This window comes from Mytilus galloprovincialis, chromosome 6 (genome assembly GCF_965363235.1).
Source record: "Mytilus galloprovincialis chromosome 6, xbMytGall1.hap1.1, whole genome shotgun sequence".
NCBI lineage: Eukaryota > Metazoa > Mollusca > Bivalvia > Mytilida > Mytilidae > Mytilus > Mytilus galloprovincialis.
Window position 1 is genome coordinate 79,542,157 of NC_134843.1, and position 22,259 is coordinate 79,564,415.

At 32.4% G+C, this 22,259-nt stretch overlaps 1 protein-coding gene across 5 annotated transcripts; it reads right to left on the reverse strand.

The window, feature by feature from the left end:
• Nucleotides 1-4,109: 4,109 nt before the first annotated feature.
• Nucleotides 4,110-18,227, reverse strand: LOC143080447 (phosphoenolpyruvate carboxykinase, cytosolic [GTP]-like). 5 transcript variants are annotated; one of them, XM_076256296.1, is made up of 9 exons: nucleotides 17,976-18,227; nucleotides 13,593-13,859; nucleotides 11,464-11,648; nucleotides 9,438-9,641; nucleotides 8,824-9,011; nucleotides 6,691-6,904; nucleotides 6,179-6,383; nucleotides 5,660-5,859; nucleotides 4,110-5,276 (listed from the first exon to the last, which is right to left on the reverse strand). In XM_076256296.1, the coding sequence occupies exons 1-9, from the start codon at nucleotides 18,029-18,031 to the stop codon at nucleotides 4,816-4,818; spliced, it is 1,980 nt and encodes a 659-aa protein (XP_076112411.1). In that variant the 5' UTR covers nucleotides 18,032-18,227; the 3' UTR covers nucleotides 4,110-4,815. The 5 variants fall into 5 exon arrangements, with proteins under 5 accessions (XP_076112411.1, XP_076112415.1, XP_076112410.1 ...); XM_076256300.1 differs by lacking the exon at nucleotides 17,976-18,227 and adding an exon at nucleotides 17,550-17,714 and having other exon boundaries at nucleotides 11,464-11,685; XM_076256295.1 differs by lacking the exon at nucleotides 17,976-18,227 and adding an exon at nucleotides 17,550-17,711.
• Between the last annotated feature and the right edge of the window lie 4,032 nt (nucleotides 18,228-22,259).

Genomic DNA, 22,259 nt, shown 5'->3' on the forward strand with positions numbered 1-22,259 from the left:
AGACGTTACCGTCCAAATCAGTGTCACGTGAGCAACATATATTTACATCTGTAACTCTCCTGTATAGGAGTTACGATATTGCCCTTTGCAGAAATAGATTCGGAGTCAGTTCCTTCACATGATGGGGAAGCAAAGAAGGTAAGTTGTATGTAATATCGTTACAAGAGGACCTTAAATGTATTCCGTCCATCAAAAAGACGTTCGCAACAAAACGTAATGTCATGATAGTAGATGTTGCTAATGTTACTATTACGAATTGGTTTCTTGTGTATTCATTTGATATAAAGTACACCTGCAAATGACATTCTGTATATTTAGAAATTCTAAACCAGACTCTACAATTTTATTACTCCAGGCATATATTAAACATCACTGTGTGCATACATTTTAACTTTTAAAGATGTTGTTGCTCATGTGACATGTCCAAATGTCGCTAACGTTACTCATTTTTGTCTCCGTCACGTTAGCAACATGAAAGTAGGAGACAGAACACAATACTGTAAAATCTGCCATAAGGGGTGTTTTCTCGGAGGTCTGCATTCTCAGCAAAACGGCCCAAACTCCATAATGGGTGTTTCCTCGGAGGTCAACGATTTTAACCAAAAGGTTCAAATTACATACATTGTAAGGGGTGTTTTCTCGGAGGTCCACATTCTCAACAAAAAGATTCAAACTAAATATGGGATGTTTCTCTGAGGTCTGCGTTCACAACAAAAAGATTCAAAATTACATATTGGATGGTTTTTTTTCGGAGGTCTGCGTTCTCAACAAAAAGCCTAAAAACCCGAGACAATTAAAGATATGTCATCAACACAAAATTTCCAAAATTAAAAAGTTATTCATATGTATAACCAGGAACATATATATTGACATACTGTTCCCAAGTATAACGGAAGACAATTTACTATATATACGAAGTTCCCACTATGTTTCCTTTCACTGTAATCTGGGTTATAATATATACTAGTAGTAAGTATCCGATTCCCAGTTTTATTGGTTTGAATCTGATTGGTTGATTACCGTTTCTTTCTGACAATGCAACATGATTCCTCTTTTATAAAAAAAAAAATGACTGGTGAATGCATCAGACCAGAAAATAATCATAGGTTTGACTGCAAAAAAATACAACTGAGAAGTTTAAACGAGCAAACTTAAATGTCACTACATCCAAAATAAAATGGAAAGGATAAATGGGTAATGTGTACATGGGACATAGATGATGCCACCACTTGCTTATATAACGTTATAAAGGGACATAACTTAAAAGCGGTAAAAGCAATGATTTGTATAGTAAGTAACTATACAAATCCTTGGTAAAAGTGACATTACCAAATTTTGTGGTAATAAGCGTGTGTATGTTTCATAACATTTGGTTTAGGTAAGCTCAAATTAGAGATCAAAATGGAAATCAGGAATGTTTCCATTAATCTAAGGGGCATAACTATGGAATGGTAAAAGAGACACAATCCAAATTCAAACTTTATGTTAGCGTAGTATTAAAGTGTTTTAAGCATTGTGTATAATTGTCATAACATTTGGTTGAGGCAAACAAAAATAAGAGGATTGATTGATTGGTGTTTAACACTTTCAACCCTATTGTGCGATTTTGTGGCAGTCAGTTTTTTATTGACAAAGGAAGTAGAAGTTCCAGGATAAGACCACAGACCTTTGGTAGGAAAATTGTCAATCCTAGTCAATTAAGATTGGAGTAGAGCGAACCTGACCTGTGCAGGATAGACTTCTTTACCTCATGGTTGACTGAGAGTGAACCTGACCTGTGCAGGATAGACTTCTTTACCTCATGGTTGACTGAGAGTGAACCTGACCTGTGCAGGATAGACTTCTTTACCTCATGGTTGACTGAGAGTGAACCTGACCTGTGCAGGATAGACTTCTTTACCTCATGGTTGACTGACTAATGACACAGAAGTTTGACTACGAATGTTAGAGCACCGAAACCAATTTTGGGATGTATGGACTATGGACGGACTTACAGACACGAGTCAAACTGAATGCCTATTAGGCAATCGCAGGGATATAAGACATTATATTGACCTTATGGCATAGTTGTAGTAATACAGGATTGTTTTCAGTCATGTTTTCAAACAGTTTCGTTGTGTTACACAAATCTATTTCAATGACCTTGACCTAAGACCTAGCAGCTAATCAATCAATAGCTATCTTCCTCATAATATATTTGAATTAAAGTATCCAAGTAAGGTTACAATCCCTTATTTAGTTATGGATTTAACATCTGGAAATTAATTTCCAGAACAGATTTTGAAAATTTTAAGAGTCTGACCTTGACCTCAACACAGTGACCTATGAATCAATAGACTTCTGTAGCTCATTATTTGTGACAATATGTCCAAGTATATCCCAAATGTAGTACATTTGTATTTAAGGATCCAGAAGCCATGTTTTGTCATAAGTTGCAATCTAATTTTAAGCTAGTTTAAACTTTGAAGTGATGACATAAAATCCAAAAGGGATTATTCATTCAATATATGTAGATATAAGATAGTGTGGTATGAGTGCAAATGAGACAATTCTCCATCCACTTAATACTTATATATCAAATATTGTACACCATAGATGTCCCATGAAAAGCATACCCCATGTCTACCATTCTATGAATTTAGACATAGCAATCAGTTAAAAGAAGATCTATCAATCAAGTGTTCACCATAGATTTTTTTATCCAACGTCCAACCTAAAATTTCTGAAAGTAGCTTCCGACTAGAACACACTGACTGCAGATACCCTAAAGGTAATAATACCGACAATGGTATCAACCTTGTGCCAGTAATACTCCAATAGAGGAACCGACAGCAAAGCTCACATAGTATTGTACCATCAATACAAATAGAAATGGCAAAGTCTATGATTTCTCATGAAAACTTCAACATAGTGTAGAGGATCAGATGACAAAACAGGAAGTGACACAATGGTACTTTATAATATGGATATTAAGAAGGTTTCAACGAATTCTAATCAGAGGTTATGGAGGAGTTATAGACATCAAGGGAGGCAAAACAGATCAACTGGAGAATACAGAAGAAATAGTTCTCATCAGCGGATTATTAATTAGTGAATCGGCGTAATATTTAATGGCTAATAGTGACATATATGTTTATGTGTCTATTTGTCGTTTCGTCTATGTGTCTGTGATTGGAGACTACGTTATCAGGCATCTATATAATATTTGATACAAGACTAAGTTATATCATTTTTGATGTATGAATATGTAATAGGGTTAGGAACTACTTCTACTGTATATTACAGTTGAGCTGGCAAAACACTTATATTGAATCCAATATAACACCTGTTCACAGCTTTGGCAGGCAGGAGTAAAAAGAACAATGAAATATTTCAAAATTTATTTCTTTTATATATAAATAATCCCATTATTCTCTATATAAACTACATGTTACATTCATATTCATAATTCCTATGACATACAGAAAACATCCCAATGTATAAAATAAGGGTTCCACTGTTTTCATAAATACAAAATTCAACTGTCAACACTGACCAATATTTTGCATATCAAAATGATGTTAATGTAATGAAATCACAAAATAAATATGAAAATAGACCTCATATGAAAAGTGCATTGCAAATGCTGATTCCATGAACTTATATCAAAATGTTAATAAATTATAAATATAAAAGTCTCTCATTTTCTTGCTTTTTGGTTTTGATAAATGGAAGAGAAAGTTGCTTATATTTTGACCAAAAAATTTTCTTTGCTCAGTGCACATTGGCAAATACTTCAAGAATGTCCAGTTCAAATATACACCTGATTGTAGGAACAAGAGTAATTTGGAATGTAAATATGAATTGTGTATTGTGATGTCATATAAGCAAGATGGCACAACCATATATATATATATTGCACAGTTATGGAAACTTATTTAATACTTCTTACACATTTAAACGTTCACTCTGTCTTGTCCACTCGTTAAGAGTTAATGCCCTTGTCTCATTGCATGTTGAGCAAGATGAACAAGTTAAAAGTCTCAAGATAATTTTGTATCAATAGCGGAAGTACTCTAGGTTAACATTCCTAAATTAAGGAACCAACAAGCTCATACTTCAGCTATGTCATACACAGAGATCAGTTTATTTACATCTACAAAGAAATTCAGGCTTTGCCAATATTTAGACAGAAAACGTACAAATAATTGTAATTATTACACATAAATTAAACAATCAAAATTACATATTGTATCACAGCCTACAAACTTTTCAAATAAACATTACATACACATGATTATAAAATCAATTATTACTTAAAATTAAAACAAATCTAAAAAAATTGCATGAAACATTTAATGCAATTCAAATAGGAGAAAAAAATAGATCAAAATTTGTTGATTTTAATATTGACATTGAAAAGAAATAGGCTATGAAAGGTAATGAGACATAAAATATGTTGCCCTATAGAAAGATATTTTTAGAATCATATGTAAATGCAATTATGGTTTTGACTTTTGTTTTCAATTAAAATTTTTGCATAAAATACATGAGATTCTTAAAAGGTTGTATATTATGGTTGTTACTGTAAAAATATGCAATCTAAAAGGTCATAAAAATATTTTAAGTATTTGATTTATGACAATAAAAATGTATGAACATGATTTTAAATTTGATTTTAAGAAACAGAAATTAAAAATACCAAAATATACAAAGAATTAAAACAGGTAAAACATACAAAAAGAGACCATAACTGAACATAATTAAGAACACAGTTTGAATATGACAAATTAAAAAAAATATTTCCAAAGAATCTATATTATCCCTGAGATCAGATCACAACATTGAGTCAACTCTTTTTTCCAAGTTATGTAACTCTTCCATTATTTCTGGAGGTAAGTCTTCAGCAACCTGCTGATCAAAATATTTCCTTACATCGACAACCTCTTGTTGCCACATTTCCTTTGGTAAACTGAACAGACCTTCCATGTCTACCTTTTCCGTTAGTCCCTCCAGATTGATTGAACCTGGTGTGGGAACCATGCCTACTGCAGATTTCTGGGCACAGTCTTCACCATTGGTTCTACGGAAGATCCAATCTAAAACACGAGAGTTTTCGCCAAACCCTGGCCACATAAAGCTGCCCTGATCGTCTTTTCTAAACCAATTTACATGATAGATCTTTGGCAAGTTGAGTCCTGGTTTGTCCTGGAAACTTAACCAATGTTTCAAGTAATGTCCAAAATTGTAACCAAAGAATGGTCGCATGGCAAATGGGTCATTCATAATCATTTTTCCTGGAATTAGAAAAACATTCTCTATAAATTCAGGGATCAATGAACTTAATTGAAATATAACCTGGTACTTGCATCATAATCTATTATACATCTTTTTATATTTAATTTGAAATATGTGTTTTCCAAAGAGTTTACAAACCTTCATTTTGGGGTTTTTGATCAAGGACTGACTAAGTGCAAACTTTTAAAATTCCCTCTTTTCTTTTTCTTAGATAAATTGATTTTATTTTTAATTTTGCAGCTTAGTAACATGAGATCACTTTAATAAAACCCTAGGTTGGGCCACTTCTTTCGTTTTCTGCCCATGAATCTGCTATCACCAAACTCTGTGGTTATAGTAATGATTAGAAACTAATATTAACAATAACAGAAGAGTTATCTACCTTTGTGTTCAGCAGCTGCTGTGGCCTCTGACCTCATGGATGCCCCCATGAATACACCATGCTGCCAATTAAATGCCTCATAGATTAGAGGAACACCAGCTGGTCTCCTGCCACCAAATATTATGGCATCTATTGGGACACCTTCTGGACTTTCCCATTCTGGGTCCATGATTGGACACTGGCTAGCTGGGGTACAAAATCTGAAAGATGCAATTCAACGAGTTAGAAAAGATTTTAATACATAGTTATTCTAACTTGATTATTTCAGTTCTCTACTGCAATTAATTTTTTTCACTGTAAATGTTTACTGCTTGAAATATTTTGATACAGACAATTCATATTGCAAAAAAAGAGTATATTGGTGGAAAATGAAGATTGAAATTAAGCTGTAGTAAGAGGCTAGTCTCTCAGTATACACAATTATTTTTTGCCACAATTTTACTGAATAACATATTCATATGTCCAATACCACTTGAGTACTTCAAATATCTAAAAGAAACTGACATGAATACAACATACCTTGAGTTAGGGTGAGCAGCTGGTTTGCCACTGTCCTTGGTCCAGTTTCTGACCTTGAGCCATGATGTTATTGGTGTACTCATGTCTCTCTCTTTCTCTAAACCTTCCCAGTAAACATCTCCATCTTCTGTTTCTGCTACATTGGTGAATATTGTGTTTTTCTTGATGGTTTCCATGGCATTGGGATTGGTACTCATGGATGTTCCTATAATGGTATATTCAGGTGGTGAACAGAAAGTAGATCAAATATTTTGAAATCACCGTCTTAAAGCCATATGATGAATTTAAAAAAAGAAGTTGGCAATTTCAATTTTTTTTTTGCCAAATGTTTTTAACTAGGTCATTTTTCTACAACTTATTTAAACCATGTAACCAAAATATTTCTTTTTTGTTAAACTGGAGTTATCTCCCATTCAACACATTCAAGAAAACAAGAATTATTCTGCATAGATCGATACAATAACATCTTAATTTTATAGCTGTTTTTAAAGTATAAAATGATTTTATCATACCTGGTGCCACACCAAAAAATCCAAACTCTGGGTTGATTGCACGAAGTTGTCCATTTTTGTCAAACTTCATCCATGCAATATCATCTCCCACACATGTGACCTTGTATCCAGGCAACGTAGGATTCATCATGGCTAAGTTTGTTTTACCACAAGCACTGGGGAATGCTGCTGCTATGTACTTTTTCTTTCCTTCAGAATTTTCTAAACCAAGAATCTGAAATAGATGGAAAACAAATGTTCTTTAATGCATTTTTCAGATACCTGCAGCTTCCCTATGCTATAAGGATAGAATAAGAATATTTATTATTCCAATCAAGGGCCCTTGATGGGCAGCATAACATGTACACATAACACAATACATCATGATTTGTAACAAAAAAAAACATTGTTATAAACTAAAAAGAAACATTAACTAGAGGCTCTCAAGAGCCTGTGTCGCTCACCTGTTAATGTGTTTACTGATGTCGGCCATCTTCGTTGGTAGGCGGGGTCATTAGACACTTTTTTTTAAAATAGATACCCTAGTATTATGATTGTGGCCAAGTTTGGTTAAATTTGGCCAAGTCGTTTTAGAAAAGATTTTTATACAAGTTACAAAAATGACGAAAAGTTGTTCAATATTGACTATAAAGGGCAATAACTCCTTAAGGGGTCCTCTAACAATTTTGATCATGCTGACTTATTTGTAGATCTTACTTTGCTGAACATTATTGCTGTTTACAGTTTATCTCTATCTATAATAGTATTCAAGATAATAACCAAAAACTGCAAAATTTCCTTAAAATCACCAATTTTAGGGCAGCAACCCAACAACAGGTTGTCCGATTCAACTCAAAATTTGTGAGGGGATATATCTTATTCTGATGGACATTTAAATCTTGAAAGATTTGCCCTAAATGTCTTAGTTTCAAAGATATAAAGCAAAAACTGCATTTTACCACTATGTTCTAATTTTGTTTGGCAGGCTGGGTCATCGGACACATTTTTTAAACTATAAACCACAATGATAATTGTGGCCAAGTTTGGTTAAATTTGGCAAAGTAGTTTTGGAGAAGAAGATTTTTAGAAAAGTTACAAAAAATGACGAAAAGTTGTTAAAAATTGACTATAAAGGGCAATAACTCCTTAAGGGGTCAACTGACAATTTTGGTCATGTTGACTTATTTGTAGGTCTTACTTTGCTGAACATTATTGCTGTTTACAGTTTATCTCTATCTATAATAGTATTCAAGATAATAACCAAAAACTGCAAAATTTCCTTAAAATAACCATTTCACAGGCAGCAACCCAACAACAGGTTGTCCTATTCGTCTGAAAATTTCAAGGCAGATAGATCTTGACCTGATCAACCATTTTACCCTATGTCAGATTTGCTCTAAATGCTTTGGTTTTTGAGTTATTAGCCAAAAACTGCATTTTACCCCTATGTTCTATTTTTAGCCATGGCGGCCATCTTGGTTGGTTTGACGGGTCACGCCACACATTTTTTAAACTAGATACCCCAAGGATGATTGTGGCCAAGTTTGGTAGAATTTGGCCCAGTAGTTTCAGAGGAGAAGATTTTTGTAAAAGTTTACGGACGACGGACGACAGACGACGGACGCAGGACGACGGACGCCAAGTGATGAGAAAAGCTCACTTGACCTTTCAGGTCAGGTGAGCTAAAAAAAGAGTTCAGACAGATGTTATTATCTTCATTCTATGAAATCATATACATTTAATTCCAGGCAGGATCAAAACCATACAATCATTACAATTATCATTGTTATTACATACATTAACATTTCGTCTAACATCTAGACATGTAATAATGTAGCTCCCTAAATATTTAAGTACAGACAAATTTTCATTAGTAAATAACCAAACAAATTTTGCCTCATTTGAAAGATGTATAAAATTAGGACAAATACAGTTTATCATGACAAGTAAGGATTTAAGCCAGATTTTTAAGCTGTTTTCTAGCCATTAATACTGTTCTCTGCTTGATACAAATTTACAATTTAATAAGATGCCTATAATGTGTTTAAAACTGTAATTAAATTTAAGAAATAATAATTAACTACTGGCAAATTTTTCCAAAGCTAAGGAAATTGATTTAAGTTTATTAGCTCTAAAACTATAAAACAGACTTACCAGCATGTGTTCTGCAAACCATCCCTCTCTCTTAGCTAAGATGGAGCCAAGTCGTAATGCAAAACATTTCTTTCCTAACAATGAGTTTCCTCCATATCCACTGCCGTAGGAACAGATTTCATTTCTTGCTGGTATATGTGATATTATGGTTTCTTTAGGATTACAGGGCCAATTGTTATTTAATGGTTCTGTAAAAGAAAATGAAAGTCATTAAAAATTCTGTATCTCTGTATGACTGCATTCTTATTTTATATATCTCTGATTAATCTTATTGTATAATAGATGTATTTCTGATAAAACCCAATGCAAATACAATGTAAATATCAACAAGATAAGTAAAACAAGGGTCATCTATCTCCCAAAAGCAAGCCATAGTTAACTTCTTTATCTTTTATTATCTGGAGATTTAAATGTCTCTTCTTTAAAAGTGGCAAAGTCACTTCTAGAGTAGGAAACTGGAACATTTAGTAAATCAATCCAATCCAAGTATACTGACTTTTTTATTGTTTTTTTTTTGTAGAAAAGGTGATTATATTCAATGACAAGTGGTGTGCAAATGTGAACAATCTAATTTCTAAATAACTAATACAATTAATTCCTCAGTTAGTATGTACCTTTTAATGGAAGAGGTCTACCAACAGAGTGAAGACACTTAATAAAGTCTCCCTCTCCTAGTGTCTCCAGGACATTACCACCCATTCTGGTCATTACTCTCATACTGGCCACTACATAGGGAGAATCTGTTATCTCAATACCAATCTTAGACAGTGGTGAACCGACTGGACCCATACTAAATGGTATAATATACATAGTTCGTCCTGTTGAGAATAAAAGAGAAATATATCATGTATATAATAAAAAAAGAATTCAACACAGAGCTCCAGATAAGCTGCGTATTTGCGTGATCACGCAATACAAATAATAAAAAACCCAATGCAATTACCCATTGCAGGGTTCAATAACCCAATTATTTCAAAGGAAAACCCAATTATATGCCCAAACCATGAGTTCTCAACCCTTTAATTGGCTACTGTTTGCGTTATTTACCCTTATCTGTTTACAGTCGTCGCGTAAATCTATGTTTATAATATTTATAATTGGTTTCCTTTCGTTCTAAAAATAGATCCCAGCATCAAGTGGCTGAAATAGGTCCTTGTTGGAGTTTTCCGTTGCTCAATAGGTACACGTGTTTTTGAAAACATTTCGGTCTTCTCCGCGTTTATCCAATTAGCGTGTGTCATTTAGTCATATTTTTTTTGCATTGCTCGAGATTTATCATAACATACATTGAATTAAAACGAAAGTGAATGTCCGGTAAAAATATTAAATAGAAGCATGTTTTCTGCTTCTTTTGAAAAGCTGAGGGAAAGTTATGATAACAAGACTCAGCCAGTGTTTTAGGAAGCGTCCATCGAAAGCACGGGCGTGTGTGCGTACCTTCTAACGAGAACATTGCTAATAAACACGGGGTTTCGTCAAAAACGAAATCAGTTGGAAAAAGTGAAAGGCCAAATCAATTATGACATGATAAAGCATGAGAAACCAAAAGTTCTAATAAAAGACAACTAAACCCAGATTTATATAAATTGAATCAAACAAAAATCATTCAAGTATAATTAGAGTTTATGTTATTTTTTTTTCTTCATTTTACGGTTAAAATTTTTAATGAATACACACACAGGCACTGGTCTCAGAATTTATTATATAAAGGTGTAAGACGAGTGCCTGTGAATACACATATCCGTTTTTGTGAGAAAATACAAAACTGGCAGAAGGTTTGGAACGGGACACAAATTAAACCTACAATTGCTCCTCAGTGAATAAACCAATTAAAACAGCTAGCAAATAACCCTTACCCTAACCCTAAACCAAATAAAACAGCTAAACAAAGAAAGAAACATATTTAAGATGGAAAAAAATCTGGGGTTGATATTGCCTAAATATTCAATATTGTGTTGATGAAAAAACCCAATACATTCAGGAGCTTGGTGGTGAAAAACCCAATTTGATATTAACATGAGGGGTGAATTGGAATTGATAATGCAATTAAAAAACTTTATCACCCAATTATATAAGAAAATGGTGGGTAAAAAACCCAATTTGTGAATTCTTATCTGGAGCTCTGCAACAATAACATTTTTATGTTTTTTATCAATTCTGTTTAGCAGAACCTTTTATGCAACTTTTAAAAGCATTCTGTCTTAGAGTTAGAGGATTAAATGAAAGCATAGATTTTCTCAAAATTAATTTCTACAAAAGGGAGGAAAATTTCAAAGTTGAAAATTTGTTAATGATAATCTTTCCATTCTTTGTATTTTGTTTGAACACATGTATGTGATTATTGAAAATCAAACTTTTCTCCTATACATAATTGATAAATCATCTCATAACAGATGGTATTAAGTAAAAGGAGATCTCTTTGTGAATAATATATTTCTAATCAATTCAATCAATTTTTTTTCAGTGAATGATTTATATGTATTATAATTTTCACCTAAATTACAGGTTTTAATTTCATAATATATTAATTGTTAATTTTTATTTTATCCTACTTGTCCAAAAAGTTTGAGTGCTCATCAGATATGTATACTCCATAGATATAAAACGATGTTGTATGAGTGCCAATGTCATCTTTATTACCTTTCATACAGCCTGGAAATCTCATGTTAAGTTCTGTTTCCAAGTCATCTGGGTCAATCCAATGTCCCAGTTGACCTACAGCACCATTTTTAGGAATAGGTATTGTATCCTGCATTTTTTCCGTAGCTATGAAGGTCTTACTTTCCACACGAGCCACATCTCCTGGATCTGTCCTGGCTAACCAACTAAAATGATAAATGAAACCTTGAGAGGTTGACTTGCCTGAAAAATCAAAGAGAACATTGAAGGTTAATAATAGTGTTCATAGCTTCAATGTTAATCCATGTAGGTTCCAAATTAAACCTTAGTAGTATGACATAAACTAGTTTTTCCATAGTCAGGCTCCCACTATTAGGCGATAAAGTCAACTTTTCATCCATCACTTTGTTTACTTGGCCTTGATGATGAAATCAAGTCGCCATGGAATAAAACAGTCCCCCCTAATCTTACATTCAATCTTGCATTTTGGTGAAAAATAAGTCAAAAGACAGAGTGGATTTGATTTTATAAATGAAGTGAAATTATGATGAAGTACTAGATAATTTTTTAACAGTTGGAGGGAACAGTTTTGTGCAACTTCAAGCCAATACTTACTATTATTTTGATTTTTAACCAAACTGATGAAATTAGTATATTATCAAATTATATTGTATCATAATGATGACTTATTAATGTCAAGACTCATTTTTGCAGGATAATCAACCTTCAAAGGACAGTGTTGTGCAAAAGAACTGCCAGGTTTATTTGCAAATTGCAAATACTTAAGTACAAATCAGAAACTCACTGAAATTACAAGTACCTGTACTTATACATTAATACTATTAAAATAAGGAGGTCTGGTATGATTGCCAATGAGACAAATATCTATACAAGTTTAAATGAAGTGAATACAAGCAATAAGAGGTCCCTAAACTGCATTTAAAAATGAGATAATCCCATACAATATAGTCAGTTATAAAGGCCCCACCATAAACTTTCAATACTTCCTCTAATAAGTCAAATACAAGCCTCAAAAGGATATAATAATAATAAGGCATCCGAAGCGAAAATACACACCTTAAGGCAAACTCGGTAAGTACTAACCAATGCACTTATATATCAGTGCAAATGTACCTGTTGGTATAAATTCATTACTTAGGAAGTTTTTATTTATTCCATTATTGATCTTTAATGGTAACCAATGAGGATCAATGAAACAAGATACATTGTAGATGCCTCATCATTTGTATCCAAGACAAATGTATTAGAAAGAATATATCTTAGTTGGAGTTTCTATTTCCTGTCACAATATATTTGCAAAATGTACTATAAATCTTACAATGTAGATGGGAGTTTCTATTTTCTAACACTACATTTGCATGTTTTACTGTTGGACCTTTAACTAAACATGCTTGGACTATCCTAAATATCTAAAACATTATGTCCTACATGTACATGCATACATGTATTTGTATCAATAAAGGTCCATGAACCTATCTGTAGATATCTTGCTTAATATGCATAAATTTGCACATATCATCAGTCTACCATGTGTCCAAGGTCAAGTGGTTGTCAAGGTCAATCTCATCAATTTCAAGGACTACATTTGTACATGTATTACATAATTTTCATAGTTTCTAATCTATGTTTGAATGTTTAAACTTCCTTCAATAAAATTAGATAGTTTCCAAACTATAATAGTTAGTGCCCATTATTGTGGATGTTCCATTACCCTTTAACAACAATGTCATGCTATCAGTAAACACTTGTTAGTCAGGACTGTTTAGTGTGTCAGCAGAGGTATTTCACATAGAAAAGGACTGATTCTTTTCATGTGAAGAGATAACCGCTTTAATACTGACATATATCATCTATCATGGAGCTTCTTTAAGGGCCTTTAACTGAATTGTTAAATTTTCTATTACTACTAAGGGGGGGGGGGGGGGTTAAAGGACCTTATCTTCCTATGAGAGTCTTGCACTTTCAGTGTGGTCTCAGTGATCTCCCTGGGGAACTAAGGAGAAGTCAATTGGAAATAATACGAGCTAAGGAACAGCCATTCACTTGACAAGGACATAATGAGTTATTTGAGGCATAACTTTACAATGTACAATACTTAAATAAGGTGTAAGGCCCCTTATGTTGCTTACCAGTTTTCTAACTTTGGAAGAGGTTTGATCATTCCATCTCTCTGTAAGATGTATAACAATAATTCATTCTCTTTATCTGACCCGTCACATATATGGACTGTCGATGGATTGCATAGTTTGATGTTCTCATCTACGTAATTCCGCACCTTGTTTGGAAGTTTGTTCCACTTCCCATAGAGAACATTTGGTACTGAAGCTACACCATTTTGTCTTCCTATACATACTGGTTTGACAGCTTCTTTTAGGATTCTAGAAGCAAACGAGGGACTGAAAACAAAAATATGAAAAATTGCAAGTTTTGGTGTTAAAATATAAACATAGGCCCATGACTCAATGTGTTATTAGTAACATGATTAAAGAACATATTGTTCATATCAATTTTCTTTGTAACTTTGTATTAAAATGTCCTTGAGACCTGAACCACACATTTGTTACCTGTTTTCATTTGCTCCTATGACATTTGTCCACCAACTAGAGCAATTTAATCTTCTTGTGTACTCCTTATTGATAACTTTAGATAGGTCAAATATATCTTATCTAATTTCTTAAAGCCTTTCAACTATTTCTAAACATGAACATTTTGTACTTAGTATACATGTTATAGAACTGTTCATTTTAGAAAGAAGCAGCATATTAATATAATTTATTTTCTTAAGAACTAGCATTGATATGCTTGGATGTACAAAGGATGTATTATGCATGTAAAAATGTACATACATATTTATTTTGGTTTCCTAGAGACTAGTAGAGTGGATGTAAAATAGTCTTTGAAAGCTACTTTCCAAAGAAGTAAAAGTTTTATAAATTTCATTTATTAAAATCAATTTTTATGTTAAAATAGATTAATAAATTTATATTAGTTATAAAGCCCATTTCATGGTTGTATCCAGGTACAAATAATACTGTCAACGAAACACTTCTCACACTGACATTTAAAAAGTTTGTTGAAAATATAATTTTCCCATTAATTGCAGTTGCTTTTATGAAATTTGACCAATACTGTAATTGTCATGAATATGCATCAAGTTATGATTTCCTAAAATTAGCTATAGCTATAGGAGTGCACAATGTGTATCCATAATCTACATGCATGCTAACTGTCCATCAATCAAACTTTAAGCAACATACCTGTGTAGATATCATATTGATTTTTTTTTTTTATAAAGGTCTAAAGATTAACATGTATGCAATTACACTTATTATACAAAGAAGAGGATGTTATAAAATCATGTTGACAAATATTTCTCTTTGTAAATTACATTTTGTACATTATTATATATTATATATTGTTCATGAACATTAACAATGTGTAAACTGTTGATATTTATAGCCTTTTTCTTCTTCGCTGTGAATACCACTGTCACTCTAATATAGTTATAATCAATTTAACTATTGTCAGTTTATTGTTTTAATTTTGTATGCCATAACCATTTAATGTAAATGTGTTTGTGCGAATAAAATATTGTCTATTGTCTATTGTCTATATTAGACTAAGTATCATTACCAAAATCTCAAGGCTTTAGATATATATATTTATATACTAGATGTACATTCTGCTGCAAGAACAATACACAACATTATAGAGGACAATAATAAACCTACCTTTTTAATTGTAAAAATATATCCAGAATACATTAATTATTACTACATGTATATAACTTTTGGATTATTTGGACATGTTTGGAGACTGATGAAATTTATGTTAATACAGTAATATGAGGGTAGTAATGCCCTTAACCGTCAGGCGTCAAACAGACATTTTCGGCTACCATTAGCGTCAAATTGATTAAAATTTTACTCTGATTCGTAAAAATATCCTTATCGTGATTAGTCATGTCTCAAATAATTATCGTTACCGTTATTTTTGGCAAAACATTAATGTGATTCTTTTTATTGTCTCAAAGAAGATGAAGAAAGTGCATATTTTATTGTCATGCACCAAAATTTACCGTTAACATCATTTGGAAAGAATTTTTACAGTTATTTGTCATGAAGGTACCCCCATTACCACCCTATTATATAACTTGATCTTTTATTATCAAAAACAGGACACTGAAGAAGAAAATAGATGCAGTCCTCAACCTTAGACCAAAAAGTTACGAGGTCTTGAAAGGCTATTTTTATTTTTTGCTTTGACGCCTTACAGTCTATGTAAGGCAGTTAGGCAGGCGTCAAAGAAAAAATTTAATGTAATAGCCTTTCAAGACCTCATAATTATTTGGACTACCTAAACCTAACTAGAAGCCATATGATCCTTGCATGAAAACGTCCAGTCAACAGGTCAAGCTTTAAACATTTGAAGAAATTGTACAAAATCTGAATGTCTGGTCGGTCGGTCTGTCAAAGAAGCGCAAGGACAATCTCTTAAGTTATAACGCCTTACAAACGGGATGTAGACTATATATTTTTTTAATAAACCTGAACCGGTAACTATAGCACACGCTGATCAGCTGTTTTTCAACACCATATATTTTTGTTCACAATATTTCTTTTATACTTTAAACTATTCAAAATCATTTTAAAATTACAATACCAAATAATTGTCTTTAAAATATAAGTATAAACCCAATCTACAAATAATTTCCGCAATCAAAATGTGAACGTGCGAACCGGTGAACAGCTGATGAACACGATAGGAATGGAAAATTACAAAAAATACAAAAGTTATAGTCAATTTACCATTCACAAAGCCTTTGACAATAGATCGTTAATAAGAAATTTAATTCAAATATGTTTTTTTTTCAGTGCATGATATCCATATTTACCTAAAAAATTTGTTAAAACGCATCATTTTGTTAAAATCCTGTATAGATCAACTATCTTCCATTTGTGAGAAAATCTGCGGAATAATATGTTGAACACGTTACCGCCATGCGGACGTGTTTGAAAATATAACTCGTTGTAAGCTGATTTCCAACAGAAACTATTCAAGAACGCTAACCAGCTAACATGTATCCTCAAATATTTTTTTAAGAAAAATGAACGTAAAAGCTCTAGAAACAACTTTTCAACAACTGCGCACTACTTTCTGGGGGTGTGTGAGATTTCTCAAATATGATTGGTTTAAAAAGACAAGCCTCCAAATGGAATCAGCTGATCTGTATCGACTTTTTCTGTTACGTCACCAAAAAACAAATCCATGTATCAACCCATTCTCATGATTCTCAGAAATCAGAATTCAAATAATGTCATCGAGCAGACAAACACAACGAAAAAAAAAAACCTTAATACAAATGTGAAGTTGACGCCAGAAAAAGACTAGAAGTGTCTATGATACGTCAAGTTGATCAAGTTTTAAAAAGTTTAGAAAATAAATTGTTTTATAGAGATTATAAAATGCCTGTCATCATAGTGAAACTAAAGAATTCCTTAAATGACAAACACTACACCAGACAAGATATTGGCCAACTTTGAGATAAGATAAGATAAGATACGATATTAGTATTCCAATTATAAAAGGACCGATGAGAGCTAATAAATTTATTTCAATGAAATTTATTAATGGTCACAAATAATCATAGTTTTATAATCATATAGATAGATATATGAATATAATCTTCTATTTTTTTTTATAATAAATAAGGTTTATATATGATTAAACATTTTCACGGATGTTTTGAAAAAAAAAAAGAAACGGATAGAAACTAGCTTATAAAGTGACATTCCTTTTTTAGTCGCATTGAAGGGATTCTGTTGTTCATATGTTTATTGAGGTCGGTGACTTACAAAATGAATAAAATAGGGAAACATACTATTTCAAAATTTTACTTAAAACATAAAGCTCTTGATAATTACACGAAAATTGTAATAATTGGAAATTTAAAGAACTACCGAACAAGATAAAATTTATAAATACTTCATATTAAAATTAAAATAAACATTTCGACAAATTAAGTCTTCAGAAAAACGTTCAACAGTTCAACACAATCCTGTAAAACATTTATAAAAAATACTTACTCAGTTCGCTTTGAATGTTCAAGTAAAACCTTTGACTGTTTGGTTAAGGATCCCATAATGTGATATAAGGAATATCTGCGTCTTGTTATTTCTTTTGAAGAGTTGGACAAATCGTCTGTTCATTTGACGTTCAGTATGATACCATAGAGAGCCTTATTGTTTTATTATGACGCTGATGAAATCACTCTTTTATATGAGAAAAAAAATAACTGTTGTGTCAAGGTCAATGCTGGAGGTGTGCGTAAAAGAAGCAATTTGATTGGATGTCAGGGACAACACCTACGAAAGCGATCAGCTGATTATTGCATCATAAAAACATTGCCGGATATCTCAGTCGTGTGTTAAAGGATTTAAAACAGGTTATACTATTGAATTAAATGAGCATGATACAATAGAAAGTATCTAAAACAGAAGGAAAACACCTACCTCCCAAGTTTCGATTCTCCATGAAGAAGTTTGCCTTCTAAATGTAAAGATCCCATATTGATTCAGGCCTTGTTGAAATACTTGACTTCTATAGAGTACTTGCAACTTTTTCATTGGATTCGCACTGTTCGGAGGCTATATGATACATAAAATATTTACACAGAATGATTGTTTTTATACACAGTGAAAAACTAATTATAAACCAATTCTCTCCTTCATATCCAATTTTTTATTGTTGTTCTATTTTTATTCTAGCATCGGTGAAGGTCATATCGAAAAAAGCGTAATATTGGTTATGGAAAAAATATATTTTTGAGGTCATTTATTGTCTCTGGCAAGGTTCACGCTTAATAATGAATATCAAGATTTTTCCAGTTACCACCAGTGATCGGCCGTGACGAGTGACCTGAGGCCAAAGTCCAGGTCACTGACCTTTCACAATACATTCATTCTGACTAACATGTTTCATTATTCATAATCATCAAATTTATTCATAGTGTTGTGTGATGTGTAGAAAACTTCCGTCCTGTTAATGATTCTACTATTATACAGTTTTAAGGGGGTGACTGCAGATGTAACACTCAAGTTCAAGTGTACATATTCATACTGATGTATAATTTGGACTTCAAACCTATATAGTCATTTTTTGGGCGCATCAATTAAAAGCTTCTTAGAATCTGAAAACGGAGTTTCATATCTTAATTAAGTTTTTTTTTTAAACTGTTGATTAAATTCCTTAGCCTTAAACCCTTATCTAAATTTTAAACAATATGTAAAATTAACAAAGTTTTTTGACAGGTTTTCGAAGGGCCCTTTGAATTTGTTCAAAGATGCTATAAGACCGGCTAGTCTCGTGGTTATTTTCGCCACGTAATAGGTTTAATTTTGGGGACTATGTATTTGCTAGACATATAAGCTAATATATAAGTCATGATTGGAAGCTTTGCATGTGTTATTTACAGCCGTATATATTTGAAAGACTAACAACATGACGGGAAAAAAATCCAAATTCAAATCTTGATGGACACGTAACTGGCCATGATTGTGAATTAACCATTTTTTCAGTTTTGGGGGTCATTCCACGATTAATCGAATCCGTGGATTAGGGATGGAAATGAGCAAAGCTATGAAGTCTAGGAACAATTGAAGTTTCCATTTAATACTCCAGTCCATGCTACATGTGCTGGCCATAGGATTAATTTTGTATTATTAGTGTCGATCACACCACTATAATGCCTAAATGGCAATATTAAATATATATTTTTGTTACGCACTATATATATGAATATGTAAATCTATTTACAAGAATTAGATAACGACCGCATGTATATTTTAACGCAACGATTTTAAATCTACAGGATTATGTTAACACTAATATTCTAATGCAAGTAATCTTAGGATAAATCAACATAAAAAATGAAATTAGTGACAAAAATTAATTAAAATAACAAAGAGAGTACTTTCATTCATTTTTACTCAAAAAAAAACTAATAATGAATCATTCAATGTACTTAGTTGAACCCAGGGTTTTCTATTTACAAACGATGTATTTTCCCCGCGTTTAACAGTGACCATGAACTTGATTCTGTCCTATTTTATGGACCAAAACTATCTGACGTAATCAACCAAACAAAAAGCTTCCCTAGTCCTGTAATATCAAAGTATGGACACGTATAACATAAAATTGATTTTCTAAATATACTTTTTCTTTTGATTATTGAAAAAAAGAGGAACAAGATCCATTTCAATGAATTGATCTGGAGGTGTGTTAAATAGTTAAGTTTGATTGGATGACAGGGACAACACCCTTAAAACAGCTGATTGTACGATGTCGTGTTTATCCTGGCAACCTCGAACACCATCTTTAAAAAAAAACTTTGTCCATGAGTCTTGATTTTAAGCTTGACTTAATTTTATGAATACTAAGACGTATAATATTATAACGCGACGTACACTTGTACTTCTAGATATTTTTAGATTTTTCCACGATCTTATAATAATTAATCGGAAACTTTTACGTAAATATAAACATATTTACCACGTTTATACATCTTTGAGTTATTTTAACCTTAAAGGTCAATATTAACACGGTCAATGTTCTATTTAACTTGTTTATCTATTAATTGAGCTGGCAAATTATTTTTGGCATACTTTTTTTGCGTGATTCTTATATACAGATTATGATTATTACAGAGCTTGAGTTTCGTACTCGCAGGCCTAAGTTATCAGCATTACATGATCTCAGAACCTCTCAAATTACTTACTCTACATAATAATGATTCATCATACCAAATTATATTTTGGAGACTCAGTGGCGGATCCAGAAATTTTCATAAGTGGGGGCCCACTGACTGACCTAAGAGGGGCACGCTCCAGTCACGCTTCAGTGATTCCCTAAATAAGCAACCAAATTTTTTTCCCAAAGAGGGGGGGGGCCGGGACCCCTGTCCCCCCCAAATCCGTCTCTGAGACATTATCAAGCCCAACCTTGTGCTTTCCGTTACGGCAAAAATTGAGGGGTTGTGCTTTTTCTGCAGAAATAAATATCTGTATATATAGTGAATGGAATAGCATTAGTTATAGGGGAGCATTCCGACGATTTTAGTTGGTGTCCAACTCAAATTTTCATTCTTCTTCCTATTAAAGTGTAAAAAAGATTGTTGTATGCAAGTTTGACTAAATCTCCTTTACAAATTATTATATATAGATATAGGAAGATGTGGTATGAGTGCCAATATACTTATTTAATATTTTACCACTTGTAAAGTGATCTAATCTCCGACCTACTCTAACTTGAAAGATGATGCAACTATATTTAACATTTGTAGTACAGCAAACACACACTGATCTAAATCGATATATCTATACTGTTCCAGGTGTTAAACAATAGAAGTATTGAAGCAAAACGATGATGCAATGTATGTAATATAATTGTAGCATAGGCGTGATCATTATATGCACATTTCAGGTTACACAAGAGCCAAAATGATGAATTAAGTCATTTGAATTCAATACAGTAAATAGTTTTTTTTAGTAAAGAACACAATAAACGAAAATGTCATACAAAGCGTGAGAATTTGCCATCACTGAGGGCTGTTAACTTTTACAAAAACTTTTCCCTCTGTTTCTTCTTTAAACCAAACGCAATCATCATTAGGGTGTCCAATGGTCAAACCGTGCAAAATGAATGCAAAAGCTACATGTAAAATGAAGCATAGGTACTTTGGGGATAGGACACTTTTTTTAACCTTTTCGGCCTTTTTCCAACATCCTTTTTTTTCTCTATTAGTTACAATTATTTTCGCGTTTTACAGTATATACTAGCAATAATTTGTATTTGCTATTTACTATCAATTGTAATTGTAAACGCTGGATCATGTTTTAAAATAACTGGGTCTAAAAACATCCATGAAACTAATGCACTACAAATAACATATTTTGATCATAAGTAATCCCCATTGCATATTAAAAGAATAACGAAATGAAAACATCAGTTTATAAATTTCATGCGTTCAGATCGCTTTGCAAAGGTTCGATTGAATAGTAGATACAGTCTACTGCGATGTAAAATTTCTATCTAAATGGGATATTTAGTCAAGAAATGGATCAAGACAAATGTTTAAATAGGGGATGCGGCTCTTTCAAGGGATTAAATATTATCAGTATTGATTTCATCATGGCTGAAATTCGTCCGATGAACCAAGTATGTACCCGAGGTTTAGGTGTAATTTCTAACAAAATGCAAAAGCAAACTAGTCTATATTTGTAAGCTATATTTCGTCACTATTCGTGACATAGCTAGATAGTGTGCCAGATGCATGGTTAACAGTAAGGATGATGCAAGATACATCATGATCGATGTGTACATGTATTTTAGTACTTTGTTGTTAACATTTTATATAGAATGTGCGGGTCACATTAGTACTTAGGTATTGAAAACTGCATGCATGCAAATAGTTTATACCAACAACTCTATACAGATACTTTCCAATTGAATGCATTTGAATTAACATAAAAATAAGAAGATATGATATGGTTGACAATGAGTTAACTAGTTTCTACCATAGACAAAATGTGTATCGTTAAAGGTTAGCAACTGTAGGTCATCTTCTATAACGCATATAGCAAGCTGAAAAAAAAAACGAAATGACAAAGGAGTAAGGTCCGGTAAGACCCCTTTTTGGCCCCAAAATATAGCAGTTTTACAAAATTGTTAAAATGTAAACGTTTAGTTATTTATTGGACAGTAAAATGCTTCTGCTACATAAATATGGGCTGTTTTTG